This window comes from Ranitomeya imitator, chromosome 1 (genome assembly GCF_032444005.1).
Source record: "Ranitomeya imitator isolate aRanImi1 chromosome 1, aRanImi1.pri, whole genome shotgun sequence".
Classification (NCBI taxonomy): domain Eukaryota; kingdom Metazoa; phylum Chordata; class Amphibia; order Anura; family Dendrobatidae; genus Ranitomeya; species Ranitomeya imitator.
Window position 1 is genome coordinate 208864719 of NC_091282.1, and position 24271 is coordinate 208888989.

The 24271-nt window shown below is 43.2% G+C and overlaps 1 protein-coding gene across 3 annotated transcripts in view; it reads left to right on the top strand.

The window, feature by feature from the left end:
- CSNK1G3 (casein kinase 1 gamma 3) overlaps window positions 1–24271 on the top strand; it is a 144058-nt gene that overhangs the window by 56382 nt on the left and 63405 nt on the right. For all 3 annotated transcript variants that reach the window (XM_069753643.1, XM_069753651.1, XM_069753659.1), the window contains exons 3-4: window positions 5478–5518; window positions 6240–6309. In XM_069753643.1, the coding sequence (XP_069609744.1) occupies window positions 5478–5518; window positions 6240–6309 (111 nt within the window). The remainder of the gene's footprint in view (window positions 1–5477; window positions 5519–6239; window positions 6310–24271) is intronic.

The following is a 24271-nucleotide window of genomic DNA, read 5'->3' on the forward strand; positions in this document are numbered from 1 at the left end:
AACAGAGTGCCCCCTCCTGGGATTAAGGCTCACTCTACCCGGGCAGTCGGCGCCTCCTGGGCGGTGCACCACAGGGCTTCCGCCCTACAGCTGTGCAAAGCGGCAACTTGGTCTTCCATCCACACGTTCGCCAAATTTTACAAGGTCCATACCTACGCATCGGCGGACGCCAGCCTAGGCAGAAGGATCCTGCAGGCGGCAGTGGTGAGTCCTCTGACCTGATGGAAGTCTGTTTTTCCCGCCCTTGGGACTGCTTTGGGACGTCCCATGGTTCCTGTGTCCCCCAATGAGAGGCGATAAAGAAAACAGGATTTTTGGTTGCTTACCGTAAAATCTGTTTCTTGAAGCCTCCATTGGGGGACACAGCACCCTCCCAATGTTTTTGTTATATGTTCTCTGACTGTTCTCACGTTTACAGTTCTCAAGTTTGTGGTTATGGTTTTTCAACCTTGTTCTTTCTCCTACTGCTTTCTCACTAACTGAAGAGTTTAATGCCAGTCGGTGGGGTGTACACTGCAGAGGAGGAGCTAATTTTGTTATTTGCATAGTGTCAGCCTCCTAGTGGCAGCAGCATACACCCATGGTTCCCATGGTTCCTGTGTCCCCCAATGGAGGCTTCAAGAAACAGATTTTACGGTAAGCAACCAAAAATCCTGTTTTTGGTGCGATTTCGCAGCATCTCTCCCCTATCCCCCCCATCCCCCCCCCAAAAAAAAAAAAAAAAAAAAAGTTAGAAACACTAGGGAATCCTTAATCCTTACACCAGCTAATTATTGAGAATCCTCAAGTGCTGTGCACATGATCAGTAATTTTCTATTGAGTATTATAGGCTGAACTGGATGGACAAATGTCTTTTTTCGGCCTTACTAACTATGTTACTATTTGCAGTGCTTTTTTTTTTTTTTTTTTTTTTGCAGCTTGTCAATTTGCTTTGATTTTTAGCCTTTCATCCACTAACCACATTTGTCAGTCAAATCCGCAGCAAAAACGCAGGTGTAAAAATATTTGTGGCGTTTTTACAGACTTCCTATGGTGTTTCCCAATCTGTGACAGCGTGAGAAACACCGTCGGTTCTGATTGGTGGTAACTTTACCGCCGTCAGATTACTGTGGGGTCACGCTGTCAGATGTGAGCATGACCCCGCAGCTGTGACTGAGACTGACCCGCGGTAAAAAGCTTACTGCAGGTGTCGGCTGATGAGACTACTACTCCCATCAGGCTGTGTCTGCTGTCACTGATAAGTGATGGCAGTCGCCGCTGATGGAAGAAATAGTCTCTCGTCAGCCGGCGCCTGTGCTCAAAGTTTAAAAAAAATAAATTTTTTAAATGAATAAATACATATTCAAATAAAAATATAAAAAAAACACATACCCGCCAAATCCCTGATGCCCTTGTCTGCTCTTAACAATCAAATTAATAAACCAACCATATATTTTCTTGTCTGCCATAGTCCACGTAATCCAGAGTGTCCCACGGCCATCTCACTTGTAGAATAGTCACATCGGGAGATGTGACTGTTCTAACTGGCTGCTGGCTTCATATTGACAGGAGCGTCGTAAGTGAGATCACCAGGGCCCATCAGCTGATGAACTCGTATGACCACTCTCATGGCAGCTCAGCGCTACACACTGCAGGAGTGATTACCTCCGGTGTCAGTCTGTAGCCGGCTGTTCTTGAGCGCAGTCACATCAAGATAGTTGTGGGACATTATGGATTATTATTTATTATCTGCGGATAGGTGAGGAATATTGTTTATTATTTGAATTCAGTTACAGGAGACCATGGCTTCAGTGGATTGACCAATGACGTCAGTATGGTTTTATTTAGATTTAATAAGAGTCTGTGTCATTATTTAAAAAAAAATAACTTTAAAATAAAGGCCTAAGCAAACACCTGTGAATGGATATTAATAGCCTGGGAACCTTTATGGATATTGGCTCCCACACTTTTTTTTTCATTTTAAAAAAAAATTTAGTTATCGTGGTGCAAGCTGATTTCTGCCCAGTTACTCTTTAGTTACAGCCTATGAAGGTTCATTTTGTTAACCCTGCTACATAGGCTGGTGACTGTGTGTGGGTGTGTGTAATTAACTCTTTACTTACTGATTTTTAATAATGAGGTTGTCAGGCTAACACCTCTTCATTACTAAACCTAGGTCTTGGTGTCAGCACCTAGCCCTAATCTTATTACCCTGATGCCACTGCATCAATATGAAAAAGCAGGTGTTGAACCAAGAAATTACATCATAAAACTTTTTTTGTTTTTATTTATATCTTTATTTAGCTAAAAAAAAAAAAACCTTCATTGCTGTACAAAACCACACTAAAACTTGTGGCAAAACACGTGTTTTTGCTATCAACAGATGCAGGAACCTTGCAGAAATCTCTGCAAGCAAATGCTCTATGTGCGCACATACCCTTAGGTTAAGTTCACACTAACAGTTTTTGCAGCTTTTTTTTAATGCTATTTCTATGCAAATTTTCATTTGCGTTTTACAGTTTTTTTTTGTCATCAGGGTTTTGCGCTTTCCATGTTTTTTTTCTTTCTTGCACAATGGAGCATGCCACTTATTTCCGTGTTTTTCACCCATTGAAATGAATGGGTAGTGAAAAAAAAAAAAGCTGAAAAAAAAGAGGTTAACACGTGAGGAGCGGATTGTGTTGATGTCTGGTGAACGCAGTACCCGGGTCATTGCAGCAGATTTCAATGCAAGACACCCTACGCAAGAAAACTGTCACCATTTCCATGTTGTTTAGGTGTATCCATATAAATGGCCCGCCCAAAAAATTTTGCCTCATGGGCAAAACAAAAATTGGACCCTCAGTTTACACAGAACACTATGTTCAGTGATGGGGCAAACTTTTTTGGGTGGGCCATTTATATGGATACACCTAAATAACATGGGAATGGTGACCGTTTTCTTGCGTAGGGTGTCTTGTATTGAAATCTGCTGCAATGACCCGGGTACTGCGTTCACCAGACACCAACACAATTTCTATCTGCTCCTCACGTGTTAACCTCTGAGACATGTCAATGGCTGTAAACGAAGAGACACTTGTAAATAACTCATGAAAGACTAATGTTATGTCAAAACCAAGCACACCATTGTTTTCCTTGTGAAATTCTCAATAAGTCTGATATGTCACATGACCCTCTTCCCATTAGAAAAAATAAAGTTGGATCCAAAATGGCTGACTTCAAAATGGCCACCATGGTCATCACCCATCTTGAAAAGTTTTCTCCCTCCCATATACTAATGTGCCACAAGCAGGAAGTTGATATCACCAACCATTCCCATTTTATTTGGGTGTATCCTTATAAATGGCCCACCCTGTAGATACCTTACACACTCTGCCAAATTTGCCTGTAAAGTACTGCATGTCATGTTATCCTTATTTGCAATTTTGTATCGAAACCTGAAAGTGTGTAACAATTCGCCCGATGAGACACAGAACACCTACAAATAAAAGTTCAGGATGTGCGGAGTGCGTACGTGTCTGTGTGCGTCTACATGGACACATCACATGTTCACCAGGAGTAAATGGATGTGGAGTACTTGGATGTGTCCACTGCTGTTTGGATAATGATGTTCAGGTTGTCACAAGTGTTAGCGCAGCCTTTGCATGCGTTTCTCCATCCGTTTGATGGAGAAACGTGTCTAAATCAGTTCCTGGACATGTGCATTCCGAAGTACGCAAGCGCATCGAGCACATGTGTACGCAAGTACGCGTGTGTTCCAAAAGACAGTAATGCATTTTTTTATGCACTCATCCGCATGGCTGCACATATTTGACAGAAACTTGCCGCCTCAAAAATTCCAACATGGTGCGTTAGCTGCACACCGCGAAAAAACGCATGCGTAAGCAAACGCGGGCGAACGCATGCACCTGCGTCTACAATGTAAAAGATAGGAAATCAAGACACATGCAGATGTATGCGTCCGAAACGCTGCAGACACCACCACAAATGTGAAACCAGCCTAAGAGCGACTCATTTTTGGCAGGCACGTGCTGGCTTTGTATTTGGAATTTCTCGCCGAAGGTTTCCTTTAGCAAAATTGTTAATTGTTTGCTATGAAGAGGGGGGGGGGGGGGGGGGAGATTTCTGATGAGACAAAATATATATATATATATATATATATATATATATATATATATATATATATATATATATATACATATACACATATACACACATATATATATATATATATATATATATATATATATATATATATATATATATATATAGTGACCGCAAAAGGTTCTAGAGTAAGGCAAAAACTGGCTGTCATGGGAGCGCTCCCTTCTACCTTCTCACTGAACTTCAAATAAGCAAAGTGAGTGTAAAACATGCAGTGTTTGATTGTTTTGTCATTTTTTTTTTGCCATTGTAATTGTATGCTTAAGACCTATACCAGAGTGAAATGTAACGATTATGTATTAGGCGACATAAATGGCTTTGCTATTTTCAGATGACCACCCACTTGGGCACTGTCCACTGATTGTTATATTCAGCCATGTTGGATTCTTTGGTTTATGGCCCTTGCACCCTCCTGACTGCTGTTTATGGCCCTTGCGCCCTCCTGATGAGTGCTGTTTATGGCCCTTGCGCCCTCCTGATGAGTGCTGTTTATGGCCCTTGCGCCCTCCTGATGAGTGCTGTTTATAGCCCTTGCGCCCTCCTGATGAGTGCTGTTTATAGCCCTTGCGCCCTCCTGATGAGTGCTGTTTATAGCCCTTGCGCCCTCCTGATGAGTGCTGTTTATGGCCCTTGCGCCCTCCTGACGAGTGCTGTTTATAGCCCTTGCCTCTCTTGATGAGTGCTGTTTGCCTCTATACAATTAGTTGTCTTTTAGCTAGACAGGATGGTGATGTCATGGGCACGTCTGAATCCTCTTTTTTGGGCAGTTAGATGGAAGTCCACAGGGTTATTGAGAATGGTGTGAATTTTGGTGCTCCGACTGGCTGCAGGCCTTGTGATCTGAACTCGTCAGCATCCTATATGTCCGAGGCTTCCTAGCCACCTCAGGAGACACAAGGCCGGTTCATACCACAGTGTTTGAATCTGTGAATCTGCCTTTAGACACAACTAGTGGAAAATAAATAAGTAGACAGTTATATATGTGGGTTGTTGGCTCGGCCATGTGCAGTTCCATCTTCCATCACTGCAGACTGCTTACAGCTGAAAGTCTCCGAATGAGGGAAATCCGTAACTTTATCATTTAGTGAATGGGTTTTGTAATAATCGCCATTCACATAAGCGGTGGCTGACTGAAAAAGGCAGACTGTTTGTTTTATACTTTGCCATTGTCCGTTCTTGGCAAACCTCTTAAATAAAAGGCATTGGCTGGGGCCTCATTGATGTTGGATGTGGACTTTGGATTCTGGCTCATTGCTCACTCGTTTCTCAATGCTTTGCTATAAACCTAGTCCTGGCAACCTCTGACATTCTTGTTTTCTGTTCTTCTCTTCAAGGGAAAAATCTGTACACAAATGAGTATGTGGCAATTAAACTGGTAAGTTTTTAATTCATCTTTTATATCGTATACTTGCATTATCCTGTGATGCCAATGTGTATGATTAATATTTGTATGTTAAATGTGTGGCATTAAAAAGTCTGATTTTTATTTTTTCAAACTGTAGTTGTACAAAAACGTTATCCTTTTTTGTGTTGCCCATTACACTTTAAAATGAGAAGGGGCATAGTTGTTTTTACTATCATTTAGCAACATAATGGCATACATCTGCGCCCCCTCGTAGCTTGTGTACATTTGTGTCCTCTGGTACATGGGCTGCCCAAAATTTGGCAAATCTTTTAAACAGGGTTGGCACATAGTAGATGCGTTTTAACCAGCACACTTGTAATTAAAGTGAACCTGTCAGCAGTTTTGGCCGATATAATGTTATATCCGATGCCTGGGCATGCCATGTGCCTTGTGGCCACGGATGTCTGAATTTGGCCCTGTGAAGCGGTGGTGCATACGGTTACGTGGTACCCTCGGTATAATCCCACGTGGCAGAAGCGTGCATATAAAAGAGAAACCACCGTATTCACATGTATGTGAGTGTCCACAGCTTTCTGCTACAAATCTGCCACGTGACTGTACTGTTTGCGCCGTAGAGCTTTCTTTTTGCAACTGGCATTATGTTGGGTAAAGGGGCATGTGCTGCTAGTAGAGTCCTTAATATGGCCCGAGTCTCCGTTTTTTAATCTTTAATCTGTTTATTCCTCACCAGGAACCTATGAAATCTCGAGCGCCGCAGCTGCACTTGGAATACCGATTCTACAAGCAGTTGGGGTCTGTTGGTAAGTCGTCGTTGATTTTCCGAGATTCTGCACTTTTGTTCAAGGTGAAAAGTGGCATTTATCAAACCATAAAGCAGCGTATTGTGTGCGTCCTCACAAAGGCGGTGCAGGCAGTGTGCGTTATTGTGCGGTTCCCTGGAGCCCGGTAGCTATGGTTTCTGTGTTCTACACGTCGCCATGGATACCACTGTCAAGGCTTTAAGAACGGAGATTGTTGCATGTGTCTGATTATGGTTGGGCTGTGTGTGCTGCACCTCTAGTTCTGCCGCCGTTACTAAGAGACGAGAACATAACCTGTTTTCACTGGAAAACCCCTTTAAAATCCAACTAATTGACTGAATTATTCGTAGTCTCTTGCCTGTTTCTTTGGCTGTGGTGCGTTGCTTTCCTATCCTGCTGTGCTGTCCAATGGGGATGAAGAGTCTGATTGCCGGAGTCAACAAGTTGCAGATAATCTAATCCAGAAAATATCAGAAAAGTTTTTGAAAGAAAAAAACCCTTACCTGCTGCTGTTTGGAGGGAGGAAAAAGAGGGGGAAAAAATGCAACTAAAGTGTTGGGTGTAATTATGACTCCATTTTGCTACGTTAAAACCAAATCTATTTTAGAAACAGTAGTAGGTGCAGTCATGACTTTTTTTCTTAATTTTTCTGTAATTACACTGGAAGAATTAAAGGATCAATAAATGCAGAAAATGTCCGCTAACATTGCCGAGTCCTGCTTCTTGGCCAAGAGGGGCGCATTAGAGGGGGTTCTCTTACTATAACAGTTAATCCTAAGGGGCCTAGGAAGGTGTATGGAAAGAAGCAAGCTGTGCCCGGCTGCCTGTCCGGACCGCTCCTCCACTCTGTGCTGTTACCGCCTTTCTCCTGCCATGAGCATCCAGTAGGGCCCGTCGGGTGACTGCTGCAGTGTTGCCCTACCAGCCGCGAAATGCAGGCAATCGGTGAGAACTGCAACTGATGAGGAGCGGAGGAACCCATTTGTTCGCTGCAGGATTTCTAGAAAATTCACGGTTTCAGGATCGTGTTGAAAATGACAGTTGTAATGTTACGTTTGACAGTGACAGTCGGCATCATCGGTCAGCCGGAAATAAAGGGATCCAACATTGCCACTCATATCCGCTGCACCTATTTTGTGTTTAATGTGGTCTGTGAATAAAATGTTAATACAACTAAATATATTCATCATTAAAGGGGTTATCTGGTTTAAAATAAATATGACTGCAGACCTTTTTGAATTCTCCCCCCCCAGTACATGCCCTGCGAGGATTTGCTAGTTTGAGCTGTGAAAGGCGGTGATGTATGCGATATGCATATTCCCCAGGCAGAGCCTGTCTAGTGGGGGTGGCCTTGCTCCATACACATGTATGCAGCCCACTAGATGGCCTTGCCCCCCTCTCCATACACTTGTATAGAGCAAGGCTGTACCACTAGATGGCCTTGCCCCTCTCTCCATACACTTGTATAGATTGAGGTTGTGCCCACTATATGGCCTTGCCCCTCTCTCCATACACTTGTATAGAGCAAGGCTGTGCCCACTAGATGGCCTTGCCCCTCTCTCCATATACTTGTATAGAGCAAGGCTGTACCCACTATATGGCCTTGTCCCTCTCTCTCCATATACTTGTATAGAGCAAGGCTGTGCCCACTATATGGCCTTGCCCCTCTTTCCATATACTTGTATAGAGCAAGGCTGTACCCACTAGATGGCCTTGTCCCTCTCTCTCCATATACTTGTATAGAGCAAGGCTGTGCCCACTAGATAGCCTTGCCCCTCTCTCCATATACTTGTATAGAGAGAGGCTGTACCCACTAGATGGCCTTGCCCCTCTCTCTCCATATACTTGTATAGAGAGGCTGTACCCACTAGATGGCCTTGCCCCTCTCTCTCCATATACTTGTATAGAGAGAGGCTGTGCCCACTAGATGGCCTTGCCCCTCTCTCCATATACTTGTATAGAGAGAGGCTGTGCCCACTAGATGGCCTTGCCCCTCTCTCCATACACTTGTATAGAGCGAGGCTGTGCCCACTAGATGGCCTTGCCCCTCTCTGTCCATGCACCTGGATAGAGCGAAGCTGTGCCAACTAGATGGCCTCGCCCCCCTCTCCATACACTTTTATAGAGGGAGGCTGTGCCCACTAGATGGCCTCGCCCCCCTCTCCATACCTTATGTGCAGCGAGGCCGTGCCCACTAGACAGGCTCTGCCCTGGGAATATGCATATCGCATATATCACTGCCGTTCCCGGTTCAGAAACTATCATCCTCGTAGCACACTGTGCGTGTGCTGGGGGGAGATTTCAAAGTCTGCTAACTTCATTTTAGACCAGACAACCCCTTTTTAGAGGATTTTCTCACAAATGAGGTATTACCCGTTTACGTGATGGGTAAGAAATGTCTGATCTCTGTGTGGCTCAATGTTAGCACCTCCACTGATTAATCAAATGGGATGCTGAGCCCTCATTACTTCCTGGCATTGTATCACATTGTGTTACTTACTCAGCGCGCCGCATCCTCATTCTTGGTCTATGGAACTGGTCGAGACCGCAGAATGCGGCAGTTGGCTGTCACTGTCAGTCAGTCGATTAATATCAGCCATTTCTAACCAGTGTTTCATTCACTCCTAACTAGAGTTGAGCAAATATGTCCGCATTTGGTCACCGAATCTGAATGTGTCATATTTGTCATATTCGGCACGGTGGCGCAGTGTTTAGCACAGCAGCCTTGCAGCGCTGGGGTCCTGGGTTCAAACCCCACCAAGGACAACATCTGCAAGGAGTTTGTATGTTCTCTCCGTGTTTGCGTGGGTTTCCTCCGGGTTCTCCGGTTTCTTCCAATATTCCAAAGACATACTGATAGGGAATTTAGATTGTGAGCCCCATCGGGGACAGTGATGATAATGTGTGCAAAACAATAAAGCGCTGCGGAATATGTTAGTGCTATATAAAAATAAAGATTATTATTATATTTGGACCCTATTCGTGCCAAATGTATGTTTAATGTTCTGTTCCAAACATATTCGGTAATTTCTACTCCCTTTGACTAATGATGTTTGGCTGTGTTCAACGAATATTACAAAAACAGTATTTGCTGCCGAATGTATTCGGAACCGAATTCGAACAAATTCGTTCCACTCTACTCCTGACGAGGGAAGCGGGACCACCCATTCTAGTGACTAGTGGGGCCCCAACAATCAGATATTTATCACCAAAATGATAAATATTATTTGGAGAAAAATAAATACTAAACCCTGTTTTCCTTCTTATCCCTTGGTCGGACTGTCCTTCCAGTCTTTGTCTGCTGCAACCACTTACAATCGGTGGCCTTAGTGGTCATGTGCAGCACTGCTGAGGACATGGCTGCCATCGCTGAGGGGTGATACCAGTGATTTGTGATTGCTGAGGTTACTGGGGGCAGCAGTCCAAAACTAGACATGAAAACACGGAGCATTGCCAGTCTTGATAAAAATGTCACCCCACCCCCCTTACGAGAACAGCCCCTTATAACACCAGATTTTCCGTTCCACCATAGTTTAAGCATACTTGTCATCTTATGAAGGAACACCTCCTCACTGGTATCCCGATTTGCAATGCAATTTAGAAAATATACACAACATTGAATCACTTTAGATTTTCCCTTTTTATATGTGAATTGTGTATTTTGGGATTATTGGTAACTGTCCTTTGTCAGATTACTGGCTGGGATATGGTATAACATACTGGCTTCATTCTACATTGGAGTTACTGCTTAATTTCGATCTTCGTACAAGTAGAGCTGAACATGTGGCAGTGGTTCAATGTAAATTGCTGGCTTGGCTATATAATGCACGGTTTTACCAGTTTGTCTTGGATGACACGTGGCGTGATGAAGTGTTGTGGACCAGTAAAGTGCGGAGTGTCAGGGTTAGTAGGATCAGAGCGAAAACTTCAGTGGGGATTTCCAGGAATTGAAATGTTTTTCAAGTGGTAGCAATGTGGGGAATCAAAATGTCTGCAATTTACCGTGATTTCAAGTTGAGCTGGATAGGACTACTCTTTGCTTGTTTCCTTCAACACTTTAAGTTCTGAAGTACTCATCTCTGAACGCCGAGGAAACTGATCCCTGGTGGAGATGTCTGTCACCACGTGGCTCAGTATGTCAGGCCTCTCTTCTCCTAGCCACAGCTCATTGGTCTAGTTTACCTGGCATCGGCGGGCTCAGACTCTTCAACAGCATGGCTAATGCCACCCTCCTAGCTCTCCACCCCACATCCTGGCTTCATAACAGGTTGGCGCAAATGTTGTATCACCGAGGCCTGCGACTGGTGTCACCCCGTAACCTTGGCGCTCGAGTGGTTATGGATACTGCCAGGATAGATGGATAGATAGATGGATAGAATTATCTATCTATCTATCTCTATATGTATTTATACCAAAAGTCTGGACACACCTTCTCATTTAACCCCTAAAGCGCCGAGGGTGGTTTGCACATTAATGACCAGGCCAATTTTAACAACTCTGATCACTGTCCCTTTATGAGGTTATAACTCTGGAAAGCTTCAACGGATCCCGGTGATTCTTACATTGTTTTCTCGGGACATATTGTATTTCATGATAGTGGTAAAATTTCTTTGATATTGCCTGCATTTATTTGTGAAAAAAACGGAAATTTGGCGAAAATTTTGAAAATTTCGCAATTTTCCAACTTTGATTTTTTATGCCCTTAAATCACAGAGATGTCACACAAAATACTTAATAAGTAAGGCTGGTTTCACATTTGCGTTTAAAAACGGAGCGTTATAAACGCATCCGCAAGTGGTGAAAAAAACGCATGTAAACGCGTACAAATGCTGCCTTTTTTAGACGCATGCGTTGTCGCATGCGGTTAAAAAAACGCAGCGTTTGTACGCGTTTACATGCGTTTTTTTCCTGCGTTTGCGCTTTTGGTACGCATGATGAGAAATTTCACAAGCTGGTTTTTGTTCATTCTGCTTCACAAGCATCGGAATAAAAAGCGTCTTTCAGTGTGTGACAGCTGCCAATCATAAAAATCCACTAGAAAACCCCTTATAAATAGAAATCAAACCCCCTTCATCAACTTTTAGTTACGGAAAAAATTTAAAAAATGTATTTATTTCCATTTTCCCGTTAGGGTTAGGATTTGGATCCCTTTATCACCTTGATGGTGGGGGGTGGCTTATCAGTGTCTAGACTTGTTTTTCTCTATTGAAACGCATGCGTTCAAAAACGCAACCAAACGCATGTGCTGAAAAACGCATGCTTTTACATAGACAGCAATACTTTTTTTGACGCAATCGAACTCATGCATTTTTTTTGCTCCAAAAAAATGCCTCTAGAAATTACTACATGTTGCATTTCCGCACCAAAACGCAAGCATCGAAAAAACGCATGCGTCATCAAACGCGGCCAAACGCGTACAAAAAAAAGCATGCGTTTTTAATGTTAAATATAGGAAAAAAAAGCATGCGTTTATATGCATTTATTTTAGGGACCACATCTCATTTGAAGTCATTTTGAGGGGTCTATATGATAGAAAATAACCAAGTGTGACACCATTCTAAAAACTGCACCCCTCAATGTGCTCAAAACCACATTCAAGAAGTTTATTAACCCTTCAGGTGTTTTACAGGAAGTTTTGGAATGTTTAAAAAAAAATAAAAAATGAACATTTAATTTTTTCACTAAAAATTTAATTCCGCTCCAATTTGTTTTATTTTACAAAGAGTAACAGGAGAAAATGGACCCCAAAGGTTGTTGTAAAGTTTGTCCTGAGTACGCCGATACCCCTTATGTGGGGGTAAACCACTGTTTGGGCGCATGGCAGAGCTCGGAAGTGAAGGAGCGCCATTGGACTTTTCAATGCAAAATTGGCTGGAATTGAGATGGGACGCCATATTGCGTTGGGGAGCCCCTGATGTGCCTAAACATTGAAACCCCCCACAATTGACACCATTTTGGAAAGTAGACCCCCCCTAAGGAACTTATCTAGATGTGTGCTGAGCACTTTGACCCACCAAGTGCTTCACAGAAGCATATAATGTAGAGCCGTAAAAATAAAATATCATTTTTTTCACAAAAATGAACTTTTCGCCCCCAAATTTTTATTTTCCCAAGGGTAACAAGAGAAATTGGACCCTAGAAGTTGTTGTCCAATTTGTCCTGAGTACGCTGATACACCATATGTTGAGGTAAACCCCTGTTGAGGCACACTGGAGAGCTCGGAAGGAAAGGAGCACTGTTTTACTTTTTCAACGCAGAATTGGCTGGAATTGAGATCGGGCACCATGTCGCGTTTGGAGAGCCCCTGATGTGCCTAAACAATGGAAACCCCCAATTCTAACTGAAACCCTAACCCAACCACACCCCTAACCCCAACACACCCCTAACCCTAATCCCAACAATAACCCTAACCACAGCCCTAACCCTGACACACCCCTGTCACATTATATTGACAGATCGCTGATCTGACACTTTGCTGTTCACTGCGATCACACAGGCACAGCAGGGAGGCTTGCTGGCGCCTGCTCTGAGCAGGCGCTGGTAAGCGACCTCCCTGCAGGACCCGGAAGGCCCCCCGCGGCCATTTTGGATCCGGGCCTGCAGGAAGGAGGAGGTAAGAGACCCTCGGAGCAACGAGGGCCAACAAGTGCTAAGCATCTCTGGGAACTCCTTCAAGATTGTTGGAAGGCCATTCCCGGTGACAACCTCTTGAAGCTCATCAAGAGAATGCTAAGAGTGTACAAAGCAGTCATCAAAGCAAAAGGTGGCTACTTTATTTTTTATTATATTATATTGCTTTTCGGATGCGATTTAACTTATACCCTTAGGTACATTATCAAAATATTGCAAAGCAAATCCAGTTTACTGACAAGGACAGAAAGCCAATAGCACTAAAAATATCTTTACAGGAAGAAGCAGACTAGGAAATATATATTCCACCTCCTCCCATTACTGCTGCTGCCTCTCGTATTATCAGTTCATGTAAATGGGGAAGAGGTTTTCCAGGACGCCTCTGACGTTTCTGTTCAGGATTTACCATTGATGACAGATGAGTATTGTCGCCTTTCCTTTGTTGATGGGTGCGGTTATACACATGGCAGATATTTTGACCTATACCAGCTTTTGCACTGAGGCGTACGTTGTGGATGAGGTCTGCAGCCTTCCTATTGTCATCTCAGGACAGGATTACAGTCATGCCTAATGCCTCTGTTGTAAAGCTGGAGCAGACGCCACGGTCACCTGCGGACAGTAGGTGGCGCTCACAGCTTGGCTCTTCCTTCTTTTATTTACTATTACTAGCCAATCAGAATGGTAGATTCTGCACTATCCTCCTATGATGGCGTCTTTCTCCGTTTCTGCCTTTTATATGCCATGATCCTGGCTGTTTGTGTTCTCTTCTGTCATATTGCCCTTTTCCCCTGAGGGTCTCGGAAGATCGAGCTTTCCACAAGCATTTCCGGTTCATATCGCTCAGCAAAAAAAACAAAACAAAACCCTAAACATTGTAAATTCCATTTCATTTTTTCTCCCTACAGAAGTACATTACTGTTGTATCAACAGGCAGCTACTGAAACATTTCATTCCCAGAAGTATATGCAAAAATAACAAGATGTCTGGCGTGTACAACTAGCAAATACCCATTCCGCATTTAAAAGTAGCATGTGAGGGGTTAAACAACCAAGGTTGTAACTCTGATCCTCGATTATAATGAAGTTTCAACTATAATATAATGCTGGCAGATCCTGTGCTGGCCCTATTACATTAACCTCATATTGCCAACGCTGTAAATGTGTGCCAAGGCTGTGCCAGTGTTTATTTTGGTGAAGTTGGACATTTTGGCTTCTCATTCACTTTTGTTCGACTTCAAGAACGATTAGTCATCACCCTCGTTAAATCTTTGTACAGAAGCCTCTGGAAATACACAGTGGAAATTCTGCACCAAGTTGAGCATTTTTTTTAATTTTTTTATAGAAAACAGCAAATTGTTGGAGTAATCTGCAGAAGACGTAGACCACTCGATGATTTGGTCTTTACATAATTTAAAGTTACAAATTGACCTCTACCCTTCCATTGAGCAGTTGTAGGTTTGTGCTAGAATGTGCACCTCCTTTTTAAGGCTTCTGACCAAATAAATCTGTCTATGGTTCATACCTCTCCTGGTGAACCAACTGCAGTTTTTCAGCTTTTGGCAAGCACTTTATAAGAAGTAAAACATTTTGTCCAGTTTGCACAAACTCCAATTTTCTAAGGCTCACTTTTTGCCAAAAACGGTTATTTTTACTTTCAGGACTTTAGCATTTTGAGAGAAGAAAAATAGTAGTTAATCCTCCAAGGCTGAATTTTGCAGAAGAGTCAGGCCAGTCCTTTGCATATTCACTTCTAAATAAAAATTTACTGAAAAGCTGCTCAACATGGCATTATTAAGGTCAGATGTCAAAAGACGAGGGTAAGGGCAAACCGATGATAAAACCAGAGTCAGAGCCCATTTTGGTGGAGTCGGTGTCATGGAAATTGAGGAGTCGGAGGTTTGGCTTACCGACTCCACAGCCCTGGTATGAGGGAGTCTGAGTCGTGGAGTCTGTGTCATTGAAATTGAGGAGCTGGAGTCGGAGGTTTGGCTTACCGACTCCACAGCCCTGGATAAAACGCGAATCAATGCTTATTTGAGGCCTTTCTACGTGGGGAGTTGCAAACCACATAGGTGTAACCTATCCTTAATACGATGAGCTGATTTTTAGGCGACCAAAATATGTGATCCGATGACAAATAAGCTTTTTTTGTTTTTGTCTGATCACTGCCTTGTTCACGTGACGCAAGAATCCAAAGCAAACGTTCAACCAAATATGGCCTCTGCTCTTTGTACCAACTCTGAAAAGATCTCTAAATACTATCCGAGTCTGTTAGAGGAGCTAGATTGTGCCCCTATGGAGCAGGAGAGTAAAGCCCCCCTTCTAACATACATTTTGCTTTCAGCTGTTATACGCAGATTCATCAGACTGTCTAATGTGTACAGAAGCCCGATTTTATTGTGGGGGCAAATATCGGTCTAGCATGTCCGATTTTGGGCTGATGACGATCTTGTCTCTTGGAGAGGAGACTATCGAGCAACGGCTGTCTCATGGATTACACAGGAGCGCTGAACCTTGATGCTCCTGTGTATGGGAGAGCCGACTACCATCTAATGTGTATGGTGGACCTACGGCACTATTGGGCATGTTTATGGTGGGGGTCGAGAGAGCACTTTTTCTAACCACTACTTTCATGGATCTGGCAAGCTTCCTTATCCCACGTTCTGTTATACAATAACTTCTCCAGTCTCCACATTCACATTATTTACGTGGGGATTCTGCATTTTCTTTTTTTCTGCATAGAATTTAAGGAAATTGGCAAGGAAATGATCAGTAATGTAGAAAGGTGCAAATTGTTGTTTTCATTGTGTCAGCCGGAGCTTCACAAGGACATCTGTGTAGGTGCCACAAACCTCGGACTGCAGTATTGTTACCGCTTCCTTTACATATAGTACAGCTGGAACCAGCAGCTCGTTCATTTCTTTTTTTTTTTTTTTTTTTTTTTTTAAATCGGATAGATTTTTATTTGGAAATCAGAATAATACAAATAATGTTCATTACAATTTGCATACAACTCCAATAACATTTTTCTTGTAACAACTCAACCCCATCCCCTCCCTTCCACCCTTAGAGACCCACCAAGAGCCGACCAATTTCCACCATCCTATAGATGGAGAGCAATACTCCCAAAACCCCCCCAATATGCAGCTCGTTCATTTCTACCGCGTATTACCGCCCATGTAGCAATAGAAAGTGAGCCCTCCTATTGAGACCACGGTCAATATGATCACCATCTCAGACTATGGGAAATTCTCTAAGAAAACTTCTCTGGATCTTTATTACACTGCCCTGATGAGAGAGAGAAACTGGATCAGTCGCTGGATTCCAGTGTGTGACGGTCAGCGACGGATCCGGCGTCCATAGGCTTGATTGTAGCCGACGACGGGCCGCGCAGGATGCGTCACTGACCGATTTTCCGATGTGCGCAAAAAACGTTACAATGAATGTTTTCTCTGCACGACGGATCCAGTGCACGACGGATGGCCATCCATCACAATCCGTCGCTAATACAAGTCTGGGAAAATGCAAATTTTATTGCAGGTCAAAAATCGACGGATTTTAACGGATCTGAAAAGACAGAAGTGTGAAAGAGGCCTAAGTAAGGTAGGATGTTTGCATTTTTAGAAAAAAAAAAAATGCAGCGTAAATTCAAAAACAAAACTCTTCTTGGGAACGTAGACTATGTAATAAAATGGTTAGGTGCAGGTTGGTATATTTGTATGAGCATCTAATAAGGCAACTGATCAGTTATTGCTAAAAAAGAAAAAAAATCAAAAACCCAAACATAAAAATAGAAATATATGTACCCCTCAGGTCCAGAAATATTTGGGCATTACATACCACTATTTTTAATTTAAAATGAAACAACTGAGATGCAACTGAAGTGTAGACTTTCAGGTTTAATTTAAGGGGTTCAACAGAAATATCCTGTGAAACATTTAGGAATTGTAACAATTTTTCTGCAAAGCCTCCTGGTTTTAGGGGTTCAAAAGTAATTGGACAAATTAACTTTACCATAAAATGTCCATTTTTAATACGTTGTAGAGAATCCTTTGGAGGCAATGGCTGCCTGAAGTCTGGAAGACATGGACGTCATCAAGTGCTGGGTTTCCTGCTTTGTGATGTCTGCCAGGCCTTTATTGCAGATAACTTCAGTTGTTGTTTGTGGGCCTTTCTGTCTTTAAAAGGGAACCTGTCGCCAGAAAAAGAAACACCATTAATAGTGTTATTAACCCACCCGTCGTCCGCACTTGGCCACACGCTGCTGGGAGAAAATGAACTTTACTCTCCCCGCAGCGTTCTGGTTTCGGTCACAGGGGCGCGCCAGTTCCATCACCGGTCAGTGTATATCAGCAGCTGTTACCGCTCCCCTGGCCCTGACAGACAGCCGACCCTAATGCAAAGCAAGTGTCCGTCAGGGCCGGAAGTGCGGATACAGCCGTCACTCTATACACAGAGTAGTGACTGGACCTTTGCAGCCCCCGTGACTGAACCGGAAGGGTTGTCTGGTCTAAAATGAGAAGTGTGGAGTGACTCTGTGTGACTGTAGATTTGTGAATCCCCCCGCACATGTACTGTGTGCTACAAGAATTTGTCATTGTTTGCCCCGGGATCAAGTACGCAATATGCATAGTCCCGGGCAGAACCTGTCTACTGGGCGCTACCTCCCTCGTGTTGATCCAAAGATGACAACTCCTATTAAGGTGGTCTGGTTAACCTTTTTTAATAAATGCTTTACTTCTGAAGTGCTGATCTGCCTTTTAATCAGGAAAGATTTGCAGATCACACCCTCGGGGCGCACAGACTAAAAGGAGACTGAGTAGTGTAGATGTGTATTGTGGGCGCACGTCGTAGGGCTTGAAGGAACCTAGTTCATCTGCTCTGGAGTTCCTCCTTCCATCTCAGAATAGTAGCAGGAATCCTCCCCGCTCATACACAAGTCATCTATTCACGGTATAAGTACAGTGCTGAAATACATGAAAGGCCACAGGATTCTCCTCTTTGTCACAGTCATGTTGCTGAACTGGTTTCTAATGTTTAATGTTTTTTATCTTTAACTTTGTTCTGCATAAGAAAGACCTGACATGCCGAGAGTCTAAAATGCTGGGCAACAACGCTTTTATCAGGCTGCAATAAAATAGTTTAATGGTCTAGTGAATCGCCACAAGTAAAGTTGCTAGGGACCTGTGTGGGATTGTAAAGGATTCTGGAAATGTTGGCATGGAGGGCGTTTTCTTTTTGGATTGGTACTATAATGAAACGTTCTACAACTTAAGTGATCTTTTTCAAGGACTCAAAATTTTTAGTCAGTGATGAAATATTACAAAAAATCATATCATATCAAAATTTTAAAATGGGAAGAAAGGTTAAATGTTTTTGCAGACCAAATTGATATTCAAAATTTCGAGAGAAGCTAAATTGATTGCACCCATATTGGGGAGGCAGCTGGTTATCTACTATATAATTGTCTAAGGGTCACTTCCGTCCGTCTGTCTGTCTGTCTGTACTTCTGTCACGGTTATTCATTCACTGATTGGTCTCACCAGCTGCCTGTCATGGCTGCTGCGACCAATCAGCGACGGGCACAGTCCGGAAGAAAATGGCCGCTCCTTACTCCCCGCAGTCAGTGCCTGTCGCCCGCATACTCCCCTCCGGTTACCGCTAAAACAGGGTTAATGCCGGCGGTAACGGACCGCGTTATGCCGCGGGTAACGCACTCCGTTACTGCCGCTATTAACCCTGTGTGTCCCCAACTTTTTACGTTTGACGCTGCCTATGCGGCATCAATAGTAAAAAAAAATGTAATGTTAAAAAAATAATAATAATAAAAATAAACCTGCTATACTCACCCTCTGTAGTCCGCTGAGCCGCTCCCGCCGGCCGCCATCTTCCACGGCAGTTTCCGGTGGCAAAGATGGTATGGCAGAAGGACCTGCCATGACGTCACGGTCATGTGACCGCGATATCATCACAGGCCCTGCGTGACAAGGACCTGCCATGACGTCACGGTCATGTGATCGTGACGTCATCACAGGTCCTGTGCTCTCATACCAACCCTGGGACCGCAAGCTGCCGTGGACTACAAGGGGCCTTCGGAAAGATGAGTATATGTTTATTTTTTATTTTTTCACCTGTGACAAACCTGGCTGGGCAATATACTACGTAGCTGGGCAATATACTATGTAGCTGGGCAATATACTACGTGACTGGCCAATATACTACGTGGCTCTGTGCTGTATACTACGTCACTGGGCAATATACTACGTGGCTCTGTGCTGTATACTATGTCACTGGGCAATATACTACGTGGCTGCTCAATATACTATGTGACTGGGCAATACACTACGTGGCTCTGTGCTGTATACTATGTCACTGGGCAATATACTACGTGGCTGCTCAATATACTATGTGACTGGCCAATATACTACGTGGCTCTGTGCTGTATGCTACGTCACTGGGCAATATACTACGTGGCTCTGTGCTGTATACCACGTCACTGGGCAATATACTACGTGACAATACAAAAGAGCAGATAAAGGACGGCACTAGAGTATCTGAGTACAAACTCTCCTGGACTTGGATTTGCAAAACTGATATACAGGTGTCACGTAAGCTTTGGGTATTTGGTGCTCTGCATGAGTAGCGTATAGCTGAATTTTCCACAAAGCAGGAGAAGAAAAATCTATGCGGCACTCACCCGTTTGAAGCTGTATCAACGTGGTCTTTATTGGAACGAAAATGTGAATACATCCATTAGGACATCAGGTGTACAGGAGGGTGCGGGGATGGAGTCTGGACGACGGCTGTTTCGCACTGAGTGTGCTTCAACGGGTCCAAGTGCTAGATTACCCTACGTCATTTACTTTTAAAGGGTTTCCGACATGCATAATATAAAGTTACAAAAGTGCATATGTACAAAAAAGAAAATAATTAGTGACATCAATAATAAATGTGCAGTGAATAGTAATCAGTTTACAGACTGTAACTCTAGAAGTTGTTACGAACTATCTATAAAGCATTATTACATATGACTATATGGATATTAGAGGTCATATGTAATAATGCTTTATAGATAGTTCGTAACGGGTGAGTGCCGCATATATTTTTCTTTTCCTGCTTTGTGGAAAATATACTACGTGGCTGGGCAATATACTACGTGGCTGGGCAATATACTACGTGGCTGGGCAATATACTACGTGGCTGGGCAATATACTACGTGGCTGGGCAATATACTACGTGGCTGGGCAATATACTATGTGGCTGGGCAATATACTACCTGGGCTGTGCAATATACTATGTGGCTGGGCAATATACTACGTAATTGGCCAATATACTACGTGGCTGGGCAATATACTACGTGACTGGGCAATATACTACGTGACTGGGCAATATACTACGTGACTGGGCAATATACTACGTGGCTGGGCAATATACTATGTGGCTGGGCAATATACTATGTGGCTGGGCAATATACTACGTAACTGGCCAATATACTACTTGGCTGGGCAATATACTACTTGGCTGGGCAATATACTACTTGGCTGGGCAATATACTACGTGACTGGGCAATATACTACGTGACTGGGCAATATACTACGTGACTGGGCAATATACTACGTGGCTGGGCAATATACTACGTAACTGGCCAATATACTACGTGACTGGGCAATATACTACGTGACTAGGCAATATACTACTTGGCTGGACAATATACTACGTGGCTGGGCAATATACTACGTAACTGGCCAATATACTACGTGACTGGGCAATATACTACGTGACTGGGCAATATACTACGTGACTGGGCAATATACTACGTGGCTGGTCAATATACTACGTGGCTGACCAATATACTACGTGACTGGGCAATATACTACGTGACTGGGCAATATACTACGTGACTGGGCAATATACTACGTGACTGGGCAATATACTACGTGACTGGGCAATATACTACGTGGCTGGGCAATATACTACGTGGCTGGGCAATATACTACGTGGCTGGGCAATATACTACGTGGCTGGCCAATATACTACGTGACTGGCCAATATACTACGTGACTGGGCAATATACTACGTGGCTGGGCAATATACTACGTGGCTGGGCAATATACTACGTGGACATGCATATTCTAGAATACCCGATGCGTTCGAATCGGGCCACCATCTAGTATGGTATAAATAGCAAGGACTTGTATCGGTCCTAACAGGCAGTGAGTCGTGGTCCGTGGCCACATAGTGAAGCAGATATAAGAATTAATCTATAGGATTGAGAGTTATAGCAGTGCAAAATCAATTTATAGGAGGGAATATCAGATTAGTAATTCCACACTAGCGAATCCTAAACATACTGTTGAGACAAAAATTAACAATAATATATTAAATTGAGAATTTCCGCTAACATAACACTTAAAGTGCATATAATAAAATTAGATACATCTAGCAGTTGTGGATCTTGAATCCCAGATTTTGGTTTACAAAACCTCTGTAGATCCATAAAATGATGGGGCCCAACACACCGGCTCTCCATGCATGTGCTGTGACATGGACACAGCCGCGAGACATGCAGCTGATCGGCCGGCGCGCTCCATGTATCCGGGTTCCCTCTGCTGCTTATTCGGTAAGTGCTATAGCTTGCTTAATACGTGGGGAGCCGGGGAAATTTGCTCATCTCTACCAGTGACTTGTCTCCTACAGGAAACACAAGGAACCAAGATTTAGGACAATAAATTAGAAGTTATGCTGAATCTTTCCCCACAAAACAATGTCTACCTTCCTGCTCTATAACATGACGCCTGCAGAATCTACTGCGTTTTCATTGTGACAGGTTCCCTTTAAGCCCGTAGAATTGGCACGGTGGGTGCAGTTTCTGCCGTTTTGAAGGACGTCCTGGCACTAGTGATCCCATTACCACTAGAGAACTAGAGGTGGTCTTCCTGGATGGCTCCGCTCCTGATTAATCACCTTTGTGTAGTGTTGGAAGTGACTGTAACAGATCTGCTCTTTCCTGCTGCCGAGCATTTCAGACCTGGTTAACTATAAGGGAGCGTTGTTTCTACACTTTGACTTGCTTAAATTACACGACTTGCATGTGGTGTCTCAATAACATATGCCATGGCTCAAGCATTTGAATTATTTGGCCCATTGCCATCTTTATACCAAACTACCTTTCTATTTTCCCCTAAATTCTTTTGCTCTTATTTTCCTTCTTTCTATGTTTTGCTCCAAGGAACAAACGTTCTCATTTCTGTTTTTCAGACTTCTGCCGTACAGACAAGAACAGCAGCTGTTCTGTGCCGTCATCGGTCTCTGGTTTACGGTTATTAGTCTTGTACTAATTTGCAAAGGGTGGTCTTAAATCCTGCTATCACACTTGTACATAAGAGGCCTTATGTGGTTTTTATGGGACATTACAGTGAGGACTGAAAAGGTGTGATGAAATGATCCTTGTATAAGCTCAGGGTACAGCTGCTAGTCAGCATAAGTACATGTGGGGGTTGCCTGGTTGCTAGGGAACCCCCACATGTACTTATGCTGGCTAGTAGCTGTAAATCATTCAGCTGCGGCGATGAAAACTAAATCTCCGAGCGCTAAGAAATGCTCGGAGGACCCCCGGGAAATCTCACGTAACGAGTATGTTCGCTCATCACTAGGTTTCCAAAAAGGGAGACTATTTCTCGTTCACAGTAGATCCCTGATTTGGGAAGTACCGGTAATCACTTTTTATTGGACAAACCTCCCAACGATAACAGGATTTCTTTAAAGCTAAAATAACTCAATGCTCTGTTCCAAATTTTTAAGCACAATAGTTTTCAAACATTTTATAGGTAATAAAGAACTAACGCTAATCATTTTGTTGAATTTTGTGCATTAACCAATTCATGACCACAGGTATTTTTGGTTTTGCGTTTTTGTTTTTTGCCCCCCTTCTTCCCAGTGCCATAACTTTTTTTTATTTTTCCGTCAATATGGCCATGTGAGGGTTTGGTTTTTGCAGGACGAGTTGTACTTTTGAACGGCACCATTGGTTTTAACATATCGTGTCCTGGAAAAAAGGGAAAAATATTCCAAGTGCGATGAAATTGCAAAAAAAGTGCAATCCCACAGTTTTTTATTTTGCTTTTCTACTGTGTTCACTAAATGTTAAAACTGTCCTGCCATTATGATTCTCCAGGTCATTACGGATTCATAGACACCAAACATGTCTAGGTTCTTTTTTGTTTTATCTAAGTGGTGAAAAAATAAAAACCAAACTCTGTTTAAAAAAAAAAAAGTAAATTGTGCCATTTTCCTGTAGCATCTCCATTTTTTTTGGTGATCTCTGGTTGGGTGAGGGCTTGTGTTTTGCGCGCCAAGCTCACATTTTTAATGATACCATTTTGGTGCAGATATGATCCGTTATTGCATTTTAATGCAATGTCGCGGCAACAATAAAAACCTAATTCTGGCTTTCAAAACAGCTGACATGTGATGGGAAAGATGTGGGCTCACAGCTGGAGCCCACATCAAAGGGACAGAGTCCGAAGTGGGCGTAATATTATGCCCAACGTCGGAAAAGGATTAAAAGGTCACATTTACTGAAATCTAAAGATTTTTCAATCAAATACATCTTAACAGGCCAAATTATGTTATAGTAGTACCCCTCTTTGATATCCTCGTCATAATTCCTGCATCCACTGAACTTTAGTTTTTGGATAGTCTGCTTGAGTTTTTTTTTTTTTTTTTTGCATCTCCTGGCAGAAAATGCAGGTGCAGATTTGCCATGGATTTTATGCGGATTTTGTGCGTTTTTGTAGCGGAATTGATGCGGATTTTCTCCGTTTTTTTACCCCTGCGGATTTCTATAATGGAAGGGGTCAGAAACGCTGCGGTTCCGCACAAAAGTAGCAGCATGCTACTTCTTTTGATCCGCAGCGGTTTTCATGCAGATTTTTCCGCACCATTAGCACAGCATTTTTTTTTCTATTGATTTATATTGTACTGTAAATCACTTTACGGAACTGCAGCGTTTCTGCGCGGAAAAATCCGCTGCGGATCCGCACTAATTCCGCATCGTGTGCACACAGCCTTAAGGTTCTCAATAGGATTGAGGTCAGGGGAGGATGGAGGCCACACAATGAGTTTCTCTCCTTTTATGCTCATAGCAGCTAAAGCATGAAGATCCATTTCACACCTTTAGGGGTCCTAAAATGGCCTACTGGCTCTTCCCATGGTTGTGGCCAAAAAATGACTGTCCCCTACTTGCTGACCTCAGTCTTGGTGGGACATGGTGATCCACGAACTGTCTACTACAACATCCATCTGGACCATCCAGGGTTGCATGGCACTCACCA